Source organism: Dermacentor albipictus, chromosome 1, assembly GCF_038994185.2.
Source record: "Dermacentor albipictus isolate Rhodes 1998 colony chromosome 1, USDA_Dalb.pri_finalv2, whole genome shotgun sequence".
Lineage (NCBI taxonomy): Eukaryota > Metazoa > Arthropoda > Arachnida > Ixodida > Ixodidae > Dermacentor > Dermacentor albipictus.
Window position 1 is genome coordinate 190,254,903 of NC_091821.1, and position 20,209 is coordinate 190,275,111.

General features: G+C 43.3%; 1 protein-coding gene across 2 annotated transcripts in view; it reads left to right on the forward strand.

Annotated features, from left to right (window-relative positions):
- The window catches only part of grsm (granny smith), a 47,006-nt gene that overhangs the window by 10,717 nt on the left and 16,080 nt on the right, over window positions 1-20,209 (forward strand). For both annotated transcript variants that reach the window (XM_065426758.1, XM_065426757.2), the window contains exons 5-6: window positions 332-413; window positions 14,508-14,650. In XM_065426758.1, coding sequence (XP_065282830.1) covers window positions 332-413; window positions 14,508-14,650 — 225 coding nt within the window. The remainder of the gene's footprint in view (window positions 1-331; window positions 414-14,507; window positions 14,651-20,209) is intronic.

The window sequence follows — 20,209 nt, forward strand, 5'->3', positions numbered from 1 at the left end:
ATGGGTGCCTTGAAGATTTAAATTTAATGTGCTACTTTGTTTTACAGCCCTTAACTTGTTGACCCTTTACTTTTAATTCAATTTTTTCAGTCACGCTTGTCACATAAGACATATAGAACTGGAATGTATTTGTTTGAACAGAAGTCAATAAAGCTCAGTGCGCTACCAGCATTTCAGTAAGGGGACTTGCCTTTACCAAGATTGAGACCTATTTTAATTGCATTGTCCACTATGATAGATAAGAGCATTGGGAACCTTGGGCTGGGTTGCTGTCAAGTCTTCTGAGTGACTTTATTTTTGCATCGTTTCCCTTTTGTTTTCTTATTTCCAGGAGGTGGAAATTGTTGGAAGTGCTCTAGGCCTCAAGCCCACTGTAATCAAGGGAGAGGAACTTAATACCAAAGGTTTTGGAGGTGTGTGTTTTGATTGTTTAAATTATGCTATTTCTTTTACAGCACTTAAATAAATGTACACATTAGAAAGGCCATTTGAATTTTGAAGTGTAGATATGACCATGTATTCTGTTAGTTACATGTTAGAATTTAGCTTGGAGAAAATGTGGAAATTTATCTGTGTTAGTTTTAATGTAAAGTACATATAGTGGCTTCCTGCTTTCCAGTTATTTTCCATTCTTGTAGTGCTCCGTTTAATATTTTGTCATTTAAGCCTGCATATTACCATATATTTAAGGAACATTGAAGTCATGCCGCTTAGACTATATGGGTCATATCACGCTACACTTGAATCCCGCTACAACGAAATTAATGGGGTGTGCAAAAAATTTTGTTGACGCGGAAATTCGTTGTCATGATATTATCAAATATGTAGGCGACACATGACTCGCCGACGCAAAAAGCAAGCTTTAATTTTAAAAAATTGGTCAGCTTAGCTTATTTGCACTTCTTGCCAAGCGATAGCACAACTCGACTCTCGCATGCCGCCAGCCGAGCCATTGCCTCATCATCGCCTTAGGACCTGATACAATGGCTGATTGTATCGAATGCGTCCATGACCTGCAATGAACTTGCCGGGGTTGCTTAGTGGCTATGGTGTTGGACTACTGAGCACGAGGTCGCGGGATCGAATCCTGGCCACGGCAACCACATTTCGATGGGGGAAAAATGCCAAAACACTCGTGTACTTGAATTTAGGTGCACGTTAAAAAACCCCAGGTGGTCGAAATTTCCGGAGTCCTCCACTACGGCGTGCCTCATAATCAGAAAGTGGTTTTGGCACGTAAAACTCCATAATTTTTATGACCTGCGATGTAGTCGGTGGTCCGGGCTCACATTGCACGGCTGTTTCATCTTCATCTGCCGAAACAGTCTTCCCAGACACTCTTCAGGAATTCTTGGTCTGTCAATTCTTCGTGCACCACCACGCACGAGTTGGCTTGGATGTATTCATTGGGATGTACATCGGCGGGCACATCTCCACTTTCCTGCAGGGCTGCCCACGCGGCTGCAACTTCATCAGACAGCGACCCGTCTCCATCACTACCTTCGTTCTCAGAGTCCGAAGTCTCGGCAGTCTGCGCAGTGAACCCAGCATGGCAGAATAAAGAGGTCCACTTTTGTTTTGCGGCCCAACTGCGTGTTCAGAAGCAGCCTTTGAATAAGGCACTCGCAGTAGGCCCGCTTGATGTTCTGGATGACCCCTTGGTCGAGAGGCTGAATGATAGAGGTGCAGTTCGGTGGGGAAAAACCTTAACTGCATGTTTTCCAGCTTGGCATCCTCTATAATGTGGGTGGAACATTGTCTAAATGTAGACAAACCTTTCAGCTTTACCTGCCCATGTTCCGGTCGAAGGCTTCCGCCCACGCTAAAATAGCCCAGGTCATCCACACCTGAGTGTTAGCCACATACTTCTCGGAAAGGCTCAGATTTCCTTTGAAGCAGCGTGGTTTGGCACTTTTTCTGATGACCAAAAGTGGCCGCTTATCAGAACCATCCATATTGGTGCACAGGAGCACGGTTATTCTCTTCTTGCTGTGCTTGGTTCCGTGGCAGTGCAGCTTCTTAAAATCAAGGGTGAGCAGCATCTCATAGAAGAGCCCGGTCTCATTATCATTATAAATATCCGATGGTGTGTAGTCTTTCAGGATGCCTGTGAGGCTGGCTGACGAAGTGGCGCCGTCACTATCCGCCGAAGCAGCTTCACTGCACAAAACTTTGCCAATGATGCTGTGGCGTGACTTGCATATGTTCAGCCAACCTATGCTGGCCTTAATGTCATCAATTCCTAGCATGCAGGCATAATCCAGCGCTTTTTGCCGCAGAATATTGCCGCTAAGGGCGATTTTCTTCACCTGCATCTCCACAAACCAGGTGTAAACTGCCTTGTCCAAGGCCTCGTGTGCCAGCTGAGTCACTTTCTTGTGCTTCACTGATGTCCCTGAACCTAGCACTTTGGCTATGGCATCTTTGCTCTTCAATATTGTCGAAAGAGAGCTCGCTGGAATTCCAAATTCTTGCGTGATGACTGATTCTTTTCTTTCCAGCTTCAGCCTGTGCGATAACTCGAGCCTTCGAGCGATAAAAACTTGCATTTCTTTGCGAGCTGTGATGTGCTTCAGCTGACGATCCAACTGCTTCGAGAGACAATGACCAAATGGTGTTCAATCATTTGTTGTCAAGCGTGCATTGCCTGAATGCCTCGTCACACCCTACCTTGATTTGACCTCGCAACCGCTACTTCATATAATAATTGGTGTTGTACACCGGAGCCATTTTCATGAAACTTTGGAGAAAATAAATAATTAGAAATAATGTAAAAATAAGATTATTGCATGTATGTTATTTGTACATGCACCATTTTCCTAACCATTATGACCCAAACATTTCCTCGGAGCTCGGATGCTCTTTCATAAGAGCACGTTGCATTGCTATTACCAACGCGGCATGGCAGCTTTCTGTTTTGTTTACGTTGCGTCATGGCCTGAGCAGCTCCAGATTGTGTGGTTTCTTTAATGCTATCAAGGTCGACGCTTTGTCAAGGCATGAAAAATGTTTTAGGGATTTCGCTAAGCTACAGTTTAAATAATTTTGGTCACGTCTGCTCCATAAAAACTTTGTTGACATGAAAATGTGTCTGCAAAGTAGTTCATTTTGGAGGGAATTTGTATGCATTATGTTCTATGAGACATTGATGGGGAATGAAAAAATCTTCATTGTGGCGAAAATTTCGTTGAAGTAGACTTCATTGTTCTGAGATTTGACTGTAGATGATACCGCTACAAGTTTGTGTAAAAGAAATTCTACATGTTGGTGGCTGCGTGAAAGTAGATTTTGCAGTTTACCATATCTACTCGAATCTAGGCCGGCCCCGATTCTGAGCCGACCCCCAGATGTTCGAAGCCAGAAAAAATTTAAAACTTACCTCGAATGTAGGCCGAACAAAAAAGTGAGGACAGCATTGACAAAATGAAAACAGCATATATTTAATATGAACATGCCGAGCTCACTCTACGTTATCATCGCTGCTAGCCTCGTCGCTATATCCCAGACCACGCGCATGCTTGCGGACGCACGCCCATCCATGCGCAGATAATGTGGCATTGCTCGCACACATCGAAACATGGCGCGATCTTGGTGAACAGCTCCTCTCTGTTATTGCGCGCTTATCTTCTTTATCGCTATCATCTCCTTGTTGCATTACACGCAAAAAGCGTCTCCCGTTGCCCCCTCCAATGACGGATGTTCTCATCAATGCTGAAGTCCTACCCGTCTTGAACGTTTGACGATGCCTCCATGGCTAGCACAACTTTTCGTTTGAACGCGGCATCGCTTATTTAGTACCATAGCGTAGCCCATAGCACGTCGATACGACACAGGTCCAAATAGCGACATCACTCATGTACAATACAAATGGGTGCGTTTTTTTTAAATCCTCAAATCTAAACCGACCCTAGAGTTTGGTATACGATTATTTGACAAAGAACTGTCGGCCTAGATTTGAATGAATATGGTATTTGATGCATTAAAATTTAACTTGCCTAATGCTGAGGCCTTTGTTTTCCATGAAGTTGTCTCGGTGGTACAGCACAATATTTTCTTTCAGTCGTATGTTCAGCGACTGATTTGTGCTAATTCTGTTTTTCGTAAATATGCGAGTTACTATCATTGTTTAAATGTAGTTGACAAAAATGTTCTATCAGAATGGAAGATTTCAGTGACTTCTCTCGAAGCTGGGCAAAATTTGGCAAAATATAAAATTTGATATGCTTTCAAACAACTGCCATGAGGGCTGTACTATATATATGAGAGCTGTACTGAATGATGCAACTATTGAATGTATGCAAGTCTAAAAACACACAAGAATGGGTGTTTGATGGTCTGCGGCACTATCTTCAATGCAACAATGGATTGTCATTTGGCAATAACAAGTTGCAAGATCTCGCCACAAGGACATAAAACAAATTGGCAGCGCACATTGTCTCATTTCATCAACGTGTGGTAATATATTTTCTGGTGAAAGAGCAAATTTCAGCTATGGAAATTCATAAGAAACTTCAGCTCGTGTACGGTGATGCATGAATGAGCTCGAGCAGTGTTCGAGTATGGGTCAGGCATTTTAAAGATGACCAGACGAGCATCGAAGATCAGTCTAGGAGTGGTCATCCCTGAAAAGCCACAATTGAAGCCAACATTGAGATTGTTGAGGCACTCGTCAAAGAAAGCGAGTAATAATAAACAAAATAGAAGAATGCTTGAAAATAGAGTTCAGTGAAGTTCAGGAGATAATTTAAATGTTAGGTTACCAGAAAATAAATGCTGCTCGATGCATTAAGATGCTGTAGCAGCCCTGTTACTCATTTGACGGAAAGCGACTTGCAAGAAAAAGGGATCATGACAACGCCCTCGCGCAATAGTGGATGGAATTGCGGAATGTAAATGAAAGTGCTTTGGCACCCACCTCAAATGGTATTGCCTGTAGTGTGTTGTAGCCTTGATGCTCAAATAGGATCGATGGTGTAGGATGCGACAGTACATTTTGTCGTCTTAGACAGAGTGTGCTGAAATTAGAATTGCAGCATTGTCTACTTAAAAAACATATTGGGCTGTTCTGTACTGTTTGCAGCGATATCATAGTGCACACGAAGGAACACAGTTATTTGTGTATGAGTATGACCTGAAGAAGGCTGGGTAACATTTGTGGCATGAAGAAGGGTCCTTGTATAGGTTTCCTATGACAATATTTGGGTTAGGAAAACCATTCCACTCTGCAGCCAAGATCTCTTGCAGCACTGAAATGAAAGTCCACCTTAATATCTAAAGTAGTTAGTGCTGTCGAATCTTGATAATTCGAACTCAAAGGGGCCCAAATAAATTAAAAGAACTTGTTCTTGAAGTATTCGCGCACCATAGCATGATGCATGAAGAGTGCGAGTCGTGAAACATTGTGGAACGGAAGCACACAGCGAGCGAGGACCACGAAACTGCCTATGCCGGCCAATGCTCACTTCCCGATAACGGCAGAAAACGTAACTTCAGGGAGTGGGTTAAGGTGGTGCTGGGCCGCCATGTAGGCATGCGCGCGTGGAGACCGTTGAAGGTGAGGGAGGTGAGAGGGAGGCTGAGGGGAGCGTAGTTGCGAGGAAGGGCGGGAGGGTAGTGGATTTGCTTTCCCGCCAGCTTGATAAATGGCGCTGATTACCTCTGCCACCTAATACTGCCACCGAAGCAGTGAAGTTGCCGAGGTCGAACTGGGCCTCTGCGGGTGCTTCCCTCTGCATGCTCACATGCTTTTTCCTTCGTCTGCTGAGAGATAGGTGCTGCGTTTATTCTTCGTCCTGCATTCTTAACATGAGTCATGTCTTATCAAGGTGACGAATTCGTCACTGATCATAATCATGTTGGTGTCCTCCCTTCTGTCATGGTGGTGCCATGTTCAAAAGACCAGGAGAATGAGATACTGGCTGTCTCCTTCGCATCCTTGTATTCAGGGTCTGACTTGTCGTTCAGTATCTGATATGGTGCACTGTCTCCAACAACCTTTCCATTGGGACGATCTCGGTTTAGACTCGCCATTGTAAAAAATTGCTGGCTCTCCTGTACTCGAGAGTAGATGCAAGCATGAAATGGAAACTGGCAAAGCAGATTGGTAGGAGATGATACTAGCCACAATCTTAAAATCTGTGTAGTGCATGTTAGCAACTGCACACCCCACCACACCACACTACACCACGCCATACTGTGCACCGGTCCATATGGATGCTGCCCAGCCAGAAAAAGAAAACCGGCTGAAGGTGGCATGACAGACAGCGAAAGACACCACGGAGACAGAGCGGATTGCCAAGCTAGAAGAAGCAAAATGCCTGAAGGAGGTGCCACGCAGCATGGCGCAGATCTCTCTAGGCGACACGAAACCTGTGCCGCAAATCTCGCGGACCGCTGGTGTTCAAAAGAGCACAGGCAACCCTGTCTCAGCACCAAAAGATGGCAGTGAAGTGTATGATGCCCCCGTATGTACCTTTTGAACGTCGCTATTGGAAATAACAAATAACATACTGCATACTAGAAGTTACAGCTTGAGTGATATTGTGAACAAACATTAGGAAAAACTCTGCTTCAATATTTCTTGTAACTTGTTTGGGCAGTAACTAGCGTATGTAATGCGGTCCTCTCCATAGGGTTGGGGGCCAGAGACCACATTTTCTTAAGTTTTGACTGGTTGCCCAGATGATCTCCTTTTGTTCTCGCAACGAGCCCTGATGTTCTCATTTGAGCGTCCGGATAATGGCTCTTGCTTTTGGCTCAAGGTCACTTGAAGGTCGCCGGCAATGGGAGCTAAAAGCATTTCATGCTTAAAAACAAGTGTGAGTGAGAGCAGACGTGAGCAGATGACAGTGCGGAACAAGCAGTCCGGCTGAACCAGACGCAAGTACGAATAGAGCGTTTGGGCAGGTCCTCATGACACCAGTTTCTCGCACGAATGTCACTGTTGGGGCCGCTCTAATTAGTCTCCTCCGCTTGCGGCTTGCTTTCCACTGCGGCGAGCCATGAGAAATCTGCCTGGGACCAATCCCTCCCGCGGCACGCGTTTTACTGCTAGTGTGGCTGGGGTATTACAGTGTGATGCAGAAACAGCTACCTTGCCATTTGAGAGAGGGTGAAATTTCCACCACACATTTTTTTTTGTTTGTGTGTGGCATTGAGGGGTCTCTCCTAAGCTTTTCCTCTATAGCGGGGTCGGAGCACTGCTGGTCGGAGGCACTGCTGCGTGGTGTGGCGAACTGCTGAGAGCATTGTTGGAGCGTGGTATTTTCGAATTAATCGTTATAAATGCTTGCACGTTCGTTACACCGGGCATTTTAACCTATTGGAATACACATTATTTTGATAGGACCATAGTTGGTTTGAATAAACAGAAAGTTCGAATTAAGCGTGTTTGAATTAGCGAGCTTCGACTGTACAGTCGAGCCCACTTATAACAACATTCAAGTGTCACGAAAACTCTATTGTTAAAACTGGGTTGCATGAAAAAAAAAAAATCAAAATGGGGATGACGTAGCTGTTCAGAAAAAAACTATAATGGAGGGGAGGCCAGTTCTCTCCACCACCTTCCTCCATCCGGCTTGATTGTTTGACTCATTTAACTGTGTAACCCTGCTTCCCGCGCGCTCCAATCGCGTGTTGTTGACAAGCCGCTACTGTTGGCGTTCAAGAATGGCACTGCTATAACAGCTACAAAGAAGGGTCATGGGCTGCAAGTGACATATGAGCTCCGCCAAGGCATCGCTTGTTGGCCCCAAAAGGCGCCTTTTAAGAAATGTGTAAAGGTTGCCGCGGCAGCATCTCTGCTTGAGAAATTCCGAAGCAGCACTGGGACGTGATCACCACAAGCACCTTGCCACGTACTTCCCACTGGCTTACATGAGAAAACCGCATGTCCATCAGCCTTGCTTGCTTTACGCAAAGCTTGCCAACAACCTTCTCCAAGGCATGCAGGTGCTCCACGTAGGGAAGTGGAAAGTCTCTCATGAAAACGAGCCCACGAGTGACAATCATCTATAAGACTTCAGATGGGGACAATGTTGGGGCAGCCTGCCGTACTGTATGAGCGCTGCTGTCTTGGCCGACGCTGTTGCTATTCGATACAAGCACGTTCGCAACGATCGCCTCACCAGTTAGAAGAACTTAGTCTCCAAATCTGTTGCAGTGCGCTTTCTTTTTGCCGGCAACATCATGCGTTGCTGATGATCAGTGGGTGGATCAACCATCTTCCGTTTTGGCGGCGAGCCAAATGAGACTGAGAAACAACGTGGCCAGGAATGACTTCAACGTAACAAAGACAAGCATGAGTGACTTCATCCGTTCGCAGAATTGCACAGAATGAGGGCCATAGAATAAACAACCAACTGTGAGGGCCCAGCGAGCAATCTGAGAGTAGCATCACCAGCGTTCTCAACGCAGTTGACGCGGTGCATTAGTGTTTCAGAGGGTGGCACGGCACAGCTATGGGCGCAGCCCATTCATGTTCGGAGGCGTGGAAGGGCGACAGGAGAGATGCACGCGAGGCTGGCACGCATCTCTCATGGAGAGAAAGTGCGTGGTGGCAGTTCGGGTGGCAGGCGATCGTGCAGCAGCTTGCATTTCACTTTTTCTTTTCAAGGATTTCGCATTCCATTACCTTTTGGCTTGGACACCCAGCAGCCAGATTTTGTTATAACCGATAATGTGGCATGGGGACATTGTAGTAAGCAGGTTATTTCCCCATAGAAAGCATACAAAAGTTGACGGTGAAGCATCTTTTCATTGTCATAACCAATATACTGTATTGTTAAAACCAGTATCATTATAAGTGAATTTGACTGTATTACCATCTGACTATCTGCAAGTTCTCGCATTTAAAATTATGAGAATTTTCCACTCTGCTGACATATGTAGCACTGGGTAGCTTCACAAGGTCCATGCTTTTTTAGATATATACTGAAGGATTTCTGGCATTTAAAGATGGTTTTCATTAACTTCTCTCAACTGTAGGATGCACTGGAAAGCATACAGATCTAGACTTGTATAATGTAATGATCAGTTTGCAATTCTTTTACCACTACATCAGTGGTCTGAGCAGCGCTTCGGCTTACGGTATTACCAGCATGGTCTAATAGTCAGTGGTGGATAAGAAAAGAAGTGGGTGGAAAAGGATCCTTACATCATATACAGGTCCTACTTGCTGCGAATTTTACTCCGGCCACCAACACAGTTTTTCGTGGCTTGAGCACTTTTTTTTTTTTTTTTACAGCGAAGCTGTTAGCTTCCAGTTAGTTGAAATTTTTCGTGTGTACGTCTGTTAGCAAAAATGTGGGCCAATTGCGGTGGCAGTGCAAAGTCAGGAACAGTAGCTTGTACTACCGTAAGGCAGAGGCTTCAAGTACTCAGCAAAGTGAACAGTGCATACATTCTTTGCAATCACACATACAACATACAGAACAGCATACATTTCAATAAAGAACAAGCCCAAAACAAGCATCTGAACCACATAATTGATAGGGCGTTCTTGATAATAATGCAAAGCACGTAGCGCTCCTCGCATATGTTCCTGGTAAAGATTACTGCTGTGGAAGCTGCCGCGGTGACGGCAGCTTGCGACGGGGGCAGTGATGTCCCTAGCCTTCCATATATGAAAGAACCAGCTAAGCAACTGATTTCATTGTTGCAGCACTTTTATATGCGGCGGTGGGCTGTCAAAATTGCCATTACTACTATTGCTCTGAATTATTATTATTACCATTACCCTAAAGCAATAAAGCATTGCATACACCCCTCAGCATTTGCGCTGGTGATTTTCAACAGCTTCACTTTACATCCACTTTCGTAAGCCGGGATGGCGAGTAAACTTTTTTTATCTAGGAATCTCATTATATTCAATGTTTTTACTGCTAAATATATATAAATTTTATAGAATATATTTTCAAGATATAGTTTACTTGCAAGTAAATTGACTTCTGCATTTTTTTTTAGTTCAACTTTTAGTATTCTTTCAAGAAAAGTCACTTATGTCAGATATTTGACGACGTAGATCTCCGTCATTGTTGTCTGATGTACCTGATAATTCGAAGTAAAGTATTTCAGCAATAGAATCAGCTTGCACATTAGCAAAAAACAGCATGAGCAAAATCAGTCGCCTAAGAAAAAAAAATTCAGCGTGGTACATTGAACCCTTTCAGGGTCGATTCTTTTCGCCATATGCCATCGCCCAGGGTCAATTTTTTTTATTGTAGATTTAAATTCTTCTGAGAGACCTATTTAAAAAAAATTTACCGTAATTCTTTTAGGGTGATCATAAAGTGACAAAAAAATATTTTGCATTGGCATATATGTACTGTTTATTCATAAATAACAACAATAAAAAAAAGGAAATAAACTTATAAGACTTAAAACTTTGATTCATTGTTATACACATAGTTCAAGGCTTAGAAGATGTGCACATGAGAAAATTTCGCAAGTCTCAAATGTTCCTGCTCTTACACTAATATTTACATCCATAGCGTAATCTAACTGCGTAAGTGAGCGCAGTCAAGAAAACTGTGGTTCTGTGCCCGTCAAAAAAGCAGAACGTGCGACAAACGTCTGCTAATCTTCATGTTATCGCCAACCAGAGGCAATTAATTTTCGCGAGTCTCCAAAAACAAAAATAGGGAAACGCATGCGTGGTGGCAACCATCGTATGCGCACCCCTGTGATAAATAAACGAGCAAGTAACAGGCGGTCGCCCTTTGAGCGATTAGTAATGATATAGCCATCAATTTTACGAGTGCAAGAAGCCGAGACCACCCGCGGAACAAAACCCAAACAAAACGCCACCAGCCTGCACGCGTGCGAGTGCGTGAGCGGTAGTATATAGACGCACCAGGGCAAACAAACCATGCAACAAAAACTGAGAGGCAGGCACGAGAAAGAAATTTCCTGTTCCCGTGTAGTGGCAGCATATATCAGGAAAGAAAAAGTTAGGAAATTGGCGTGCTTTAAACATAGAGATGGTGCCGTAAATATACAGCATCGACCATTTTGGACTTGTTCGTGACACCGTATATTTACGTCATTGATCCTGAAAGGGTTAACATCAGTTTTTGCATAAAGCTGAAATCTTGCTGTTTGACTAGAAAATTTTTGATGGTTAGAATAAACTTGAAAATTAATTTTAATGCAGCCACAAAACATGTACAGTCTCGTCTGCTCCTGTGTGAAAGCAGATGTGATTCATTGCATCTGTTTTTGTGTAACCCTCAAATGGGAACCTGATTTATGTTCAGCTGTGTTCCTGCCATGGCAGAACTTAGTGCGTAAGGTAAACTAAGCCACTGGATGACGAAATTTTACAGGAAAAGCAACCTTTGGTGACAGGGAGTCCCAGTCTGTGAATAGCGAGGGCAAAACTTAGCTCGACAAAAGGGAATGGGGCCTTTGCTCAAAGGAGCCCAACTGCATTAAGAATACTTTTCTATGGAGTATAAATCCAATGGGCTGACCTACTACAGCGATGCCAATCAACGTGGCCTAACTATGCAAACGTGCCAGATGCACACTGTGTGCCCATCTAGCCTCTCAGTGCAACGCATCATGTTCCTCTTATAATAATATAGAATTGAGCGATGGGTGATGCATCGCCATGGACATGCACCCGACCAGAACCTGGGACTTGTGCAGATCCCACCGGTGATAAGCTATGCACTTTGGGTGTCACCAAGATACCCACGTGCATTGCACTAGGTTCCAAGATGGTGCTCTAAACATAGGGATACGGCTGCATTACTGATCCTTAGCTAAGGTTATAATCGTAATATATATATTTTTTCATGAAATCAAAAATGCCCTCCCTCATCCTCACACCTCATGTTAATTTGTGGTTGTTTTATTTGTACAAATGCAGTATCTTGATGACGATGAGTCGTTTGGGTGGCTCACACTCAAGAAAAACAATAAAGGAGACTTGCAGCATGTGCTGTGCTGCAAGAGTCCTGAATGCGTGTGGTGCAAAACACAGGGAAAAGAAAAGATCCCTTGGCCATCTTTTAAGCAGTGGTCATAGTGAATAGTAGACTGCTTCGTTCTAGTTGGGTGCTAGCACAGTTCTTGCCTGACTCGTTTGTCATTATTATTGCAGTGCTACTCGCACCACTGAGCTGATTGTTTGATGACAAATGCACCGAGTGTCAACTAGCTCAGGGGCAAATGCATCCAAGTTGGTAGATATTTGATGCTGCATATTAATGTGCATGTTGGCATGACTAGGAAGGGTGAATTACTCAATTTTCCAAACTAGGGTCACGTAACTAAGCATTTACTGTAATGTCTGACTAGCCTATCTTTTGCTGTTGGCAACACAATTGTGATGTTACAGCATGTTAAAGAAACTTGCTAATAAAATGCTTCTGCATGTCATTATTTGATATTTAAAGCTAAGTATTTCTATTAGAAGATTTCTGTATTCACACACCCATAACCATTTTGCTGTTTGGACTTTGGAAGGTGACAGTACTTCAAGCAGTAACAAAGGTGGACATGACAAAGCATGCATTGACCATGCTAGCTATCTTAGCCATGTTCCAGACACCTTCCAGTAACAAGTTGCCAGAAAATTAAATGAGCAAGTAAAACTGCACACAGTTCTTGTTAGGGTCCTATGTAGGGAAACAAAACGAATCAGATGCCATGCTTGTACAGTCTGTATTCATATGTAAACACACTCTAATCTCTATTCCCGATGATGTATGAGGGCAAGCAACCAGAAATAAGCAGGCAAGCAGCCTAGCAAAGAAGCATTTTCTCCCTTCATGCTGGGTGTGCATGAGCATTGTGATTATAAATATCCGCAGTCCCCTTGGAACGTACAAGGAGCTGCAGAATTTTGTCAAGTCGATGTCAATGTTGCAAATTGCTACGATGCAAGTCAGCTGCCCATATGGTCCTTAAAACTTGTATTATAGTGTGTTCTCGTCAACTTTTGCCAATTGTGTTCAGTCATAGATGCCTGTTTTATGCTGAGGAATGAAAGCACACAAGCATTTCAAGTTTCAAATATTGTTTGAAATTTCAAGTTTGAAAAGGAAAATAGCATGATTTGACAAGTGTTCACATGGAATTATACCAGAAGAAAAATATTCACTGTGGACTTGTTGCCAACTATACCATGTGAGACTGAGTGACGTGCGAGTGACAAGAACTTAAGTATTCTTTCTTCGCCCATGTCTAATGTTGGGTACACTATAAGTTACACAAGCAAACATGAACTTGAACTCTGTCATGGAATGGTCTGTCCATGTGACTGTTGCCCTCTTTCACTGCTGTTCAGGAATAGTGACAAAAAAAAAAAGCAACTATTCTCAACGAGATGCGAGCATACTTTGCTACGGTTAGCAGCATGTTCATCCAAAGTATATTTTATTGCTTCTTCCTTTTGGAATAATTTGGCACCGTTTTCTCTGGTACTTCCTGCTAATTGCTTCTCAAGTGTGTCCAATCAAGTGTTTCATTTTGTCTGAACGACTTGATAACACTGTAGGCATGCACATAAACAGCCACTTATGCCTCCATGTGCACTTGTCTAGGAACACCTGCATGGTGAAACATTAATTCAAGCAGTTTCTGCGCTGTTTTATTCTTAAGTTTCGTTTTTAGTATTAATGAACTTTCGCTGGGAAAGCAGAAATTTTTCTGATGCTGGAATGACCAATTCTGAAAAGGTCATTCCTTAAAGGGACACTAAAAACAAATACTAAGTCGACGTAGACTGTTTAAATGCCATTCCAGAAACCTCGCAATGCTTGTTTCGTGCCAAGAAACGACTTAGTTTATGAGAAAATTGCATCTGAAGGGTCCGAATAGTGTTTTCGAGATTCAAATCTCCCGCCATCGAACCGGGGGAGTGGTGATGTTGCATACACCCTTTGCTGCCGTCGGTGAGTCAAACGGCGCCCGACAGACGGCGGTACCGAGTCAAGTCAGAGCAGCGGATTCGCCGCTGCATCTGCTTTTTGGTCAAGTGGCGTAGACCATTTGAGAATCCCATGACATTGCATGGAAGTTGAATTCTCCGCTACTTGCAGTTTGTGTGAGTTTCGCAAGCCAGCAAAACCAGCGCAGCACTACGCGATGACTACTGAAACGCGATAGCGTGGGCGGCCTCGGAGTCGAGTGAAAACAAAACTTTTCGACCACTTGTGTCATTGTCAAGAGTGATTTCAATCGGTTATTTTTTCTAAAAATGAAATAGAACTGGACAAGTAGTATTTTATTTCGTCTTATAATACAAGGATGTTTTTTGCAAGGAGTGGTTGAGTACTAATGACATAATTTAACTGAGGAGTGCTTTCGTCATGAGGCAAGTGTTTGAATGTCCTGGGGTAGTCTCTAATCATGTCCTGCATTGACCTCAATTTCTTGATTATTAAGGCTCTGTTCACTATAATATTGATGCATTGGAGGTTCTCAAACACTTATCTATCACTTTAGCTTGACTTAATAGGTGCCTTTAAGTGTCCCTCTAAGTTTTTTTTTTTTTGTAGGTCTGTACTCTGTCGGCCGGGCAGCAGTGCATCCACCTGCACTTGTCATCTTGAGCCACACACCAGAGGGCTCTCAAGACACGATTGCCTGGGTTGGCAAAGGCATCGTGTATGACACAGGAGGGCTCTGCATCAAGTCAAAGGTACTTCATAGAAACCCCTAGCACTCTTTTAATATGATTAGCATTTTTAAGGTACTTAACGCACTTTCTTGGGTCTGACTGTCTGTCTCTCTATGTCTCTAACAATTTTCCCACCAACTTGGGTCGCTGTATAGTCCATGGTCTAATGGGTAGTGCATTGGGCTGCTGTGCTGAGGGAACAGGGTTCGAAACCAACCGTTACACCAACTTGGGTCACTGAATATGTAGTACTGGGTGTGCACCACTGGTCATGTGCCATTGGGTATGGGCCACTGCAGTGAACCTTTGATGCCAACTTGGGTCTCTGGGTATGTGGCATTGGGTACTTGACGCTGTTCAGTGAACTCCTTTGATGCCTACTGGGAGCACTTTGTACGTGCCAGTGGGTATGTGCCACTTTTCAATGACAAAAAAGATCCTTTAAAATTTCTTTGGTGCTAGGCGGAATCAAACCCGTGCCACGTGTGGACTCAGTGGCAGCCTCTAGTTGCTGCAGCGTGTGCAGTGGGAAGCACGAGAGAGGAGCCCAGCCGCACACACATTTTGGCGTTGGCAATATGGTGTGTTGCTACGATGCTTCAATGCTAGTTACAATAATGTTGTCATTCATTGTGAGATGGTTCCTACTGGAATTTTTTTTTCTTATGCCTAGGCATAATTCCTTGAAAGCGTCGGAGCTTGGGCTTGTTGGGGATGCGTTATGATACATCATACATGATTGAGCACAAAAATGTTCGCTCTCCATTATTTATTATGCTGTCAATTTCTCCTTAATGATTCTGCATCAGTGAGTGCATTGGGTTAGCTAGCGTGCAGAAAGTGCAAGACAGCACAGCAGAATAAGTACAGGCAGGCAGAGAGACACCATGATGGCTTAACAACTGTTGTCTTTATCACAGCTATGCAACATATGTACAGGGTGTACCACATAACTTGAACCAAAAATGAATATATGCGAATGCCACGTAGCTGGGCAGAAACAAGGTGATGTTTTTTTCCGTTGCTTAGAGATACTCTGGGAGAGATACTCTACTTGGAGATAATTTTTTTCAATCTGCCTAATTAGATAGTCTCAATTAATTAGAAACTTCTCAAATATAATTAGATGAAAAGTGTCAATGAGAAAATTGTAGAGCAACATAAAAAGCTCCCGATACAGCTTTCTATTGCTCGATACATGCTACATAAGTGTTTTTCTGAGCGTGAAAAAAGCCCGCAAATACACTTAAAATTGCTATGCAACTGACCGCTCGAGGCACTTTGCGTATATTCGCAGGCTTCTTTCACGTGCGGAAAAACACTTTTATGTAGCACGTAGTCAGCAACAGAAAGCTGTATTGGGAGTGTTTCATGTTGCTCTACAATTTTTTGTTTGACGCCTTTTATGTAATTATAATATTTGACAACTCAGTTAATTAAGACTAATTATCGAATTAGGTGAAAGAAAAAATAATTTGAGTACTATTTCCAAGCGACGGCAAACATCATCTTAGTTCTGCCCAGCTGCATGGCATTTACTTATCCTTAATGTTTGGCTCAAATTACGTGGACATCCTACATATTACGCACGCACGCACGCGCGCGCGCACACACACACGCACGCACGCACGCACGCGCGCACACACACACACACACGCACACACACACACACACACACACACACACACACACACACACACACACACACACACACACACCTGCATAGGGTCCTGTTGAGATATCAGGGGTTTTGCTGCCTGACAGGAAAAACAGGAAGAAATTGGGGCTTTGTGAGCTAAATCACTCATAGGAACATGTAATGACAAAGAGAGCTGCTCGCAAATCATGTGACGAACTCATCTCTATAAATTTTGTTGTTAGGCATTATAAATATGTTTGAAAGAAACCACATTAACAAAAACAACAAATAAAGATGGGTTTGGTGATCTCTTCTTTACATTGTTCTCTGCAGTTTTTTAACATAGGAATAAAGTACGAAAAGTAGTGCATACGGGTATGCTTCGCAGAAGGTGTAATGCTTTCCTGAATCTTACAAGTCTGGCTTGATGACGTACATTGTATGCATTGGGAGCATTTCTCCATCCATCCTATACCTGTCTGGCCTTTTGTCCTGTTTTACTGGTTCCTAATAATACGCTCTTGCAACACAATGGAATACCAACTAGACGAATCAGCTACCCTCCTTTGAATCTGCCGTAGTTGGGCAAACATCCTCTCGATGTCACTGCTACCGTTTGCAATGCAGAGCAATGTCATCGCTGCATTAGTTTGCTTCCTAGTGCATTATCGCCGTTTACATGTATGCGATCTGCGACAAATGAAATGCAGGGGGCCATTGTTGTGTTCATGTAAATGTGGCTACTAAAAAAGCAACAAGCCCTCGTTCACTCAACACTGGCAGGCACTGAATATAGTATGTTATATTTTTATGTGGCCATTTTTGCTTGAGCATTAAGCAGAAAACAGGCATATATACCGTATATTAATAACATGATATATGATATATATCTTGACCACTTGCTCACGAAAGGTGGGCAGTGTTCATTAGTTTTGTAACAAGGGGTGAATACGAAGAGCAATCAGGTTTAACCTGATTCTCGTAAATTTTGTTTGGGATGAAAAAATCTGGAGCTATCGGACTTTACCCGAAAACGAAGGATCCTAATTATATAGCACACACAGTCCCATGCTTGTGTACAACCACCATATTCATGACAGGATGAAGAGCAAGAAGTAACTAGACGTTAATTTACATGTGCACTGGTGCATGCTTGCATGTGCAGTACAATGTAGCCAGACTGTTTTTCTGAAATTGTCCTACTAGAATTGAAACTTCTGCTGCACTTAAGCAGCATAAGTTATTTGAAAAATTTTGAAATCACACTGAGTCCAATGGCAGGAGGAGAAGAGCAAACCAATCTACCTCATACCACAGCTTCCGCAGTCACTCATTTAACCTGTCGAAGATGTCACCATCAAGCTACTCTGGACTACTCAGAAGGACCTTGTCCTGTGAGCCCTGCTGGTCATGCTACTTGTGGTGTGCACACTGATAACAGACAAGTCCAAGTTCACGCTGTTCACATGGGCCTGTGGTGCATGTTTTCCACGGCCTTCAAACTGTGCTGCCAATGGTGGCAATGCTGGCATTTGCAGTTCACTAAAAAAACTCAAAATGAGTGACTACATGCAGTTTTAATCCAAGTTTGTCTTGGCAAACTTGTGAATTCTTGGTAAATGGAAATTTTTAATGAAATTGCCCTTAAAGGGTCCCTGAAACGGTTTGGACAAACTTTGTAGACGTATAGGGTACAGCTACAGTAAAACAGTAGTACCACAATTTAAGCGAAGCGTCTCGTATTGAGACAAACACGGATTATTACTAGTTACGTTCCTCCCTAGCCATGCTCTTCCTCTTCAACTAGTTCGCCAAGTGATCAGGGCTAAGCTCTGCTTTCACTGGCTCTGCGTCATGATGTGACATCGCAGCTTCTTCTTCCGGTTGTCTTGAAGCCAGTGCATGAAGCCTTTCCAACCTCCTTGCAAGCTGCCTGGCCGTCGATCCCACACAAGAGCTATCTAAACAGCGTGCATTGTGAGCGTTATGTTGCTGCGCCGAGTGTGTCCAGTATTCTGGTAACCGCAGGCAAGCTGGGTGTTTTTGCACATGGGTGGAGCCATAAACTAAAAGTCCCTGCATACTGCTACCGCAGTGATGAAGGGGCTTGAGTGTTAACATGAGCACCCCGAGCGGCCCTGCACAGTGCAGCCACCTGATGGTGCAGAGCTTAACCAACCAAACAGAGCTACTATTGCTGTAACCAAGTCTAAAACATTTTAAAGATTTAAAAAGGTGACATTTTCATGATTACGCTCCTGCCAAAAATTTACACCAGCTGCAAAGTAGAATATACTTGGTTACTGCTACATTAGTTCTGTGTTAGTCTGGTTGAGCCCTGTGTCGCCAGGTGGCTGCACCATGCAGGCTGTTCACATTTGTGCCTCCACCTCTCTGGTAAAATACCCAGTCTGCTTGCTTTTACCCGCATACCAGACACATTAAAAATCTGTTATGGTAGTAATCCTCCTGTGTGAAGTGACGGCCGCAAACACGTGGATCCTGGAACTGATCGTATACCGGCAATCTGATGTGCTGCAGCAACTCCACTCGACTGCTCCCTTGCAGAAAGACAAGATGTCACAGCTTGACATGTCACCGATCACTACGTTCGAAGCCCACAACGTAACAAGGGCGAACCATGGTGCTCATGAAAAGAAAGATTGAGACCAACGCTGACTGCACAGCTCTCGCCAATACAGAGCACATTGTAACACAAGCAGAATACACTTGCTGTGTGCTGGAAGTGCTTGAGTGTAGTGATAAATTGTCCTTGTTCATTCTCTTTCTGTTACTTCTTTTATAGAAACAAAAAACCAATATTCCAACTATTATGAACAACTTATTTTCACCATAAGGTTGGAAAAATTATCAATAACGTGCCCTGGGCAGCCAATTGGATAGCTCAACCTGCTGATGTCGTATGGCCACCACATGTCACGTGGTGTGGGGTGGCTGAAAACTCTGGGAGCTGTGCCACTGTGATCGGTAGCAATGTACATTTTTAATATCTTATAATAAATTACATGCTTTATGCGGAGTGCTTAAATGTGTCACTTAATGATCAGAAGAAACAACCTTAACGACTCAGTATGTTTGTACAATTTCGTCAGAATTGTTTCAGGCTCCGTTTAAGGTTGGTTGGTAGATTCTGGATTAAAGCGCTGAAAAAGAAAGTGCTTTAACGAAACCACATCTTTTTCCTACTCCGGGTAAACTTAGCTGAAAATTATTATTGAATGGGAAACTGAGTGACCAACCTCAGTTGATTGCTGCAGGCATCAGTGTTTCTGCCTTTCCTTTTTGGGTTATCTCAACAATTTTCTGCAATATGACTATCACCAAGGCAGTTTTTGCTGGCTTTTGTTGGTGCCATGTCGAGTGTGGCCCTACCATGGTTGTGACTTGCTGTGGCTTCTTTGTGTTGGCAATTTTAGTGAGCTGCGAGCTTGCTTAGCATTTCCAATGGCAGCACAGAAATGCCCGCACAATGCACTCATGCTGGAGATGAAGATTGAAGTTATCGATGACTTCTAGAGTGGTTGGTCCACTAAAATGGCTATTTTTTTTTAGTAAATGACTCTTTTCTTTCTTTTTCTTGTGAATCTTTTATGCTGCTACCTCTAGTCAGTGGCCGTGTGCAAGTAGAAATTTTGTAGCAAGCTTTGTAATCATCTCTGATACACCTATTATCTGCTGCTGGTAACCCCTTTCAAAAGATAATTTAGCGTGTGTTTGAGCTCAGTCTCTGGTAAATGGAACGCCTGGTAACCGAACTTATTTATCAGGTCTTTGAAAGCCCAAGAAAAACACACAAGGGCAGAGCCTAAACTACAGCATACAAATGTAGAGCAGTTTCACCACTATAGAAGTGCGTGTTCTGTTTTCGAACCGTTTGGATTCTATTTCTTTTGCAACGTCTTTCTTCTTTTACTCTGTAC